The 5,727-nt window shown below is 44.9% G+C and overlaps 1 protein-coding gene across 1 annotated transcript; it reads left to right on the plus strand.

The window, feature by feature from the left end:
• The first annotated feature begins 1,463 nt into the window (after positions 1-1,463).
• On the plus strand, positions 1,464-5,353 carry LOC136539349 (uncharacterized). Its single transcript, XM_066531303.1, has 3 exons — positions 1,464-1,832; positions 2,145-2,325; positions 4,742-5,353. The coding sequence occupies exons 2-3, from the start codon at positions 2,215-2,217 to the stop codon at positions 5,192-5,194; spliced, it is 564 nt and encodes a 187-aa protein (XP_066387400.1). The 5' UTR covers positions 1,464-1,832; positions 2,145-2,214; the 3' UTR covers positions 5,195-5,353.
• Positions 5,354-5,727: the final 374 nt, after the last annotated feature.

The raw sequence follows: 5,727 nt of genomic DNA on the forward strand, positions 1-5,727 counted from the left end.
CCATCAATAGGTACACCTCCTCTAATCTCCTTTAACTCTGAAGGATAGAAAACTATTGGAGATACAACCTGCAACATCGGTGTTTTTCATTATCCTCCTTTCATCTGTGCCTAAGTTGTACGGGCCTACACCGCCTTATTAGGTCTAAGTTGTCGGGCAAAGGAACCTTCAACCACTACTATTCCTGAATCACACCAAATGGTAGCCGTTTAACTGTATTGACTATTTGGCTGAGTGAACTACCTTCTTTTTTTTTTTTTGCTGAAAAAAATAGCACTGAGTTCGTTTCATTTTCATTTTAGCTTCAGTCAATAGTTCATATATGGTCAATTGTTTATTCTAACCCTATAAATATACATGTTCATTTTGTTGTTGGCTGCAAATTAGATTGCCACACCATCATATCCAGCTTTGTTAAGAATAGTCCATATGTATGTGCTAGAAAGGTAGACTTCATGTATGTTTTTTTTATATTCATTAATGTTAGACTTTTTTTCATTTCGCCGTATTTCTTCTAGCTTGTTTCGTTCAACAAAATTGTGATGCACTATTCTGTTCATACTCATTTCAATCAAGATCAATCTTGTATAAATTCACTTGTGGTCTATCTATTTGTGGGTTTCTCATAGTGCAATCAGAAATGAAGGCTTTGGTGTTATCCAGTTGTTTTATAGTTCAAAATAATGTGAAGCTTATGTTGGGCTTATTTTTCAAAAATATATGCAGGACAAGAATCTTCCCCCGCGAAGCTGTTTCTTCTACATCTCTTGGAATATAGATCAGAGGAGCATATGTTAGCAAAGATTTAGCCTGCTTATAATGTAGTGTTTATATTTGGACGCATTGTTAGAAAATATGTTAGAAAATTAGCCTTAATTTTGGATGCGTTGTTAGAAAAGCATGCTCAAAAGATGTTGTGATTGAAATGATTTATATTCACGTAGTAGAAATGATATATGTATGTTCCTTTTCGTTGTGATTTATTAATTATGGTTGTTACCCAATAAGCTAAGTAGCAACATTGCTTTTATTAAGTACAAGTTTTAGCTACACAAATTAAATTTTAAATATTAACGACTTTATAAAAACAGAGGGGGGTGGGGTTTTCTGCTGATCACCAAAGTTGGGTAGTTAATTTTTTTAATTTTGAAAAATGATTTAATAAAATATGTACTTATTCTCTTGTGCATGAATTTTTTTGTTAGACACGTACGTGCCGCACGGGCATGTTCACTGGTTATTATTATAAGAAACTAATTTGTGATTTATCGTTTCTGTTTAGTGCAAAGTGGACCTTATATCGAGGGCGAGCATGGCCCCCGGGCTGGGGGCTGCAGCACGGGACGCGGCCCAAGTTCTATAGGAGCAGGTCTTCAGCTATAGCCCAAGAATGGAAAGGCAGCCCTCCCCAGCCAGCCCAAGGCAGCCCTGCCCCCACGCGTCCAGGCCCAGCTGAGGCAACCCTAGCCCTGGCCCTGGCGACCTGGCCTGCTCAGGTGCTAGCGGCGGCCGCCTCACCGAACGCGGAACGCTCGCCGCCCCTCGAGCGACGACCGCGATTCCTCGGCGAGTCCGCGTCGGGCGTTGGCGACGGCGAGAGCTCTCCACGCGTGGACCACAGCTCCAAAGCCCCAGCCAGCCGGCGGCTGCCCCTTCCCCCCTTCTGTAGGCTGCAGCCTTGCCCAGTGTCCGCCCCGATCGCCGCTCGGCCTGCCCGGCGGCCACCCCGCGCAGTCGCGCCCGGCAGCCGGCCGGCCCTTCTGCAACAGCCAGCGGACCGCCCGCCCTAGGCTGAGGCAGTGAAGCTCCACGCTCCAGCTCCAGAAATCACGGTGAGAAAACAGACCGAACACTTGAAGAGGAGAACAGGACCGCATTTTAATTTCGATTTCAATTGTTGGTTGATGCTATGCTCTCAGTAGTTTATACATCATGGGTACCAGGGCATGTAGGCAGGATGACTATACTGCTGACTAGGCTTGATTGTACGATTTGAAAACATTGCTTCATGTGTATCAGTTCCACATCCACAACCACATTCTACTAGGATTCTGCATACAAGTTGAATGGACCAAATTCAGTTATAGAAGGTCAAATGTGTGTTAAAGTTTCTGGGCTGTAATACACTTTTTGTTCTTACACAGATTGATTAGCATCTGCCTACAAATCATTCCCCTTGGTATTTGTTGAGCACTGCAAGCGGTTGAGGTAAACATGCTGAAGAGCATGTTGAGCCAGTCATGGAAGAGAGGAGCACATATGCTACGTGAAGGAACTTCAGCACCGGCTCTATTAACTTGCTGGAGTCAATTTCACAGCGGGCAGGTAACACAGATCATTGTCTGACAGCAATAAGAGGCCGTTTGGTAGAGCTCCAGCTCCGGCTAAAACAGCTTCAATTGTGGCTTCACACGTGGAGCAGCTTTACTCGTAGAGCTGAATTCGTTTTTAGAGATCATTTGGCAAAATAGCTTTTCTGGATGGTCGAAAAAAGTAAAATGTCCATAATGCCCTTGTTTTTTTCCTTTTTCTTTTCTTATTACCTTACCTTATCACCTTAACTTATCCGTTCGCCGCTCGTCCTCCACCCTCGAGCAACCGCACGCGTCAGGGGTCCTCCCCCTCCTCCCCGGCCGCATCGGGCCCTCCGCCGCCGGCCGCATCCAACCCTCACCACGCCGGCGCACCCGCCCCCACCACCACGCCGCCCGCCGCCACCCTTTACCACGCCGGCGCACCCGCCCCCACCTCCACCTCGCCGGCGCACCCGCCTCCACCTCCACCACGCCGGAGCGCTCGCCCTCCCTCCCGCATGCGCCTCCCTGCCGTCGGGGCAGATCCGACCTCCGCGCGCTAGGGTCCACGGTGGCAGACGGGAGCTGGGAGAAGCTCGATTTTTCGGCTCCACCCGACGCAACCGGCATGTGAGAGCGCGTTTCGTGGTGATCCTCGCGAGGAGCACCTGCAGAAACAGCCGTTTGGTATAGGGAGCCGAAAAACAGCTCCAGGAGCTGCCTCAGAATCCATACCAAACGGCCCCTAAGTTTAACCCTCAGAGTTCTGTCGTCATTACAATGATTAAATGAGCAGTTTTTTTTTTTAACTCAGCAACTTACACACCATGAAAAGTAAGTTAAGATGCTTAATGGATGATGTGAAGGTGCAAATGCTGATAGGATTGTTTCTCTTTTCCTTTTTTTTACAAGTTTTTAGGATGAAACATCCTGGTTGGATTAGTGCTAAGTTTTCTTTTATCAGTTCCTATCTGGATTGTGAATTACTGCTTGCAATTGGGTTTAGAACATGAATGATGAAAGTTTGACATATATTGTATGATTGTATCACTATCTCTCCTAGGTCAAGTGATTGTACAATAGCATAATCCATTCTAGTCCTAAAAAACTAAGCAAATCTATGATGGCTTGTTTGATGATAAGTAGACTCATATACATTAGCTTGGATTATCTTCTTGTATACAGTAAAGTTGGAAAGGTCCATGTTACTCCCATAAAGTAGTCCATGTTACTCCCATAAAGTATAGCCAGAATTTGCTTAACCCCCTAAAGCGTTTAATTAACCCTCTGTTTTCACCCTTTGCTGCTAACAGTTCCTGGTGTTCCCTACCTGTGCACTAGATTAGACTGTTTGGCCAAGTAGGAAGACCATTGGTGATCGACCTAGCCAATTAGGTTATTTTGTTCCACAGAAAGATTAGATAGCTCATGGTTGACTAAACATAATGATACAATGTCCACCTTTTGCTTCATGCGAAGAATTTGAGGCCATTTGACAGCTGCGCGCTGATGTAGCTAGCGTCTCCTACAAGCCTCGTTAATGTGGTACCAACACAACAGAAGCAATCAAGCACCAGTAGGATGATCGTCGCTGTGCCACCCGAAGATTTGCATGGACGTGTGCCTTACAGCACAGCTTCACGTTGAGGAACAGTAGTCATTGACCGTATAAGCACTACTACAAACTTCATTGGTGCTGGCATATCCTTTTGAATGTTGTCAATATTGCCAGCAACATTGACGGACCCATCAACTTTGACATTTGCCTCGATGGCCGAGTATGCAGATTGGCTGGCTCCTTTCTCGGCGTGGTTAGCTGTCACATGGCAAACACGCTGGAGGGTTTGCCTGTATTCTGGCACGGTGAACTCTCGTGGTTCTTCAATTTCATGGTGTGGTGAGGCCGTTACAGTAGCATAACACAGATAGCAAATCTACTGATATAAGTTATTCTGGTTGGCAAGACCAAGCAGACTTACATCCATGTTGCAAAACCGAGAATGGTTAGAAGGAAAAGGTGAAAATGATCTGGTTTAACAAAGAGAGAGGATTGATTAAATCAAACTGTACGTTAGGGGGGCTAAGCGGACATCAGACATACTTCCAAGGAGTAAAATTAACTTATTCCTATAATGTTCTTGCAAAATCCAGATAAATCTTCTCCCTCTGTGGTAGTGCCTAGAAGAAAACACATGCCTGAACTGGGTTTTAGTCTTGTGGGCATGGAAAGCTGTAAGATGTACTTAGATGAGCTATGCAATGTGTTGAACTATTCATTGACCAAAGATGCGATGACACTTAAGTTCAATGTACTACTTAATGAGTCAGAATACCATGGCTCCTGCAGTTTCTACAATTTGTTATAACTGAAGCAATGTAACCGGCTAGTCTACATGCTTTTCAGATTCAGTTGCTGACAGGTATTGGATTATGTGTTTCCTTTCCAGGTCCTAAGTTCTTCTAGGAGCTTCTTTGGCGTGGAGGACTTTGTGGATGAAGACAACAGTAGGCCATACACATACAAGAAGGAGAAGAGATCTAAGAACCCCCACAAGCACATTTCTTTCAAGCAGCGCACCATCGCCTACATGGAGCCCTTCACGCTCGACGTCTTCATTTCCAAGCGCTTCGTCTCGGCATCCCTTACACACCGATCGACTTGCAGGCAGGTCGCGGTTGCTGGGACCAACTCAAAGGACGTCAAAGCGACGCTCAAGTCGAGGTCCGACATACCGGCCTGCTTGGCCGTGGGCCGTTTCCTGTCTGAGCGGGCAAAGGAGGCCGACGTGTATACCTGCACGTACACACCAAGGGAGCGGGACAAGTTCGAGGGGAAGATCAGGGCAGTTGTTCAGTCACTGATCGATAACGGGATCAATGTGAAACTTTATCTTGATTGAGTTTGTGGTGTTGGTATGAATAGTTCTGTTGAAACATGCAAATGAGTTATCTGTTGTTAGGGATCCAGGCTCGAATTATTTTTGTGTCATTAAGTCGATCCAAAAACTTGCTCAAATGAAATGGAATGACATTTCGGGTAATTTGAGTGAGGGGAGAAATGAATTAGAATGATATTTGACGGTAATTAGTTAGCTGACCTAAAACACATCATTGGATACCCACTTGCATCCCCGTGATCTTGTCTGTTGCATCCTTGTGACCTTGTCTGTTAGCATGACCTTAATATACTTCGAGCTTTATATAGGCTTTAAATCCAAGGTGTAAAGTTTTGGGGTGTCAAATCGGGTGTTACATAGGGTGTCGTATGGGGTGTTCGGATACTAATAAAAAAATAAATTACTCAGTAATCTGCGAGACGAATTTATTAGACCTAATTAATCCATCATTAGCGCATGTGTTACTGTAGCACTACATTGTCAAATCATGGACTAATTAGGTTTAAAAGATTTGTCTCGCAAATTAGTCGTAAACT

The sequence above is a fragment of the Miscanthus floridulus genome, chromosome 2, assembly GCF_019320115.1.
Source record: "Miscanthus floridulus cultivar M001 chromosome 2, ASM1932011v1, whole genome shotgun sequence".
NCBI classification, from domain to species: Eukaryota; Viridiplantae; Streptophyta; class Magnoliopsida; order Poales; family Poaceae; genus Miscanthus; species Miscanthus floridulus.

Excerpts from the sequence above, each read along its gene's own strand:
- LOC136539349 (XM_066531303.1), top strand. The coding sequence starts at position 2,215 with ATGCTGAAGAGCATGTTGAGCCAGTCATGGAAGAGAGGAGCACATATG. Across the intron at positions 2,326-4,741 it reads GTCAATTTCACAGCGGGCAG|GTCCTAAGTTCTTCTAGGAG; the intron begins GTAACACAGATC and ends TTTCCTTTCCAG.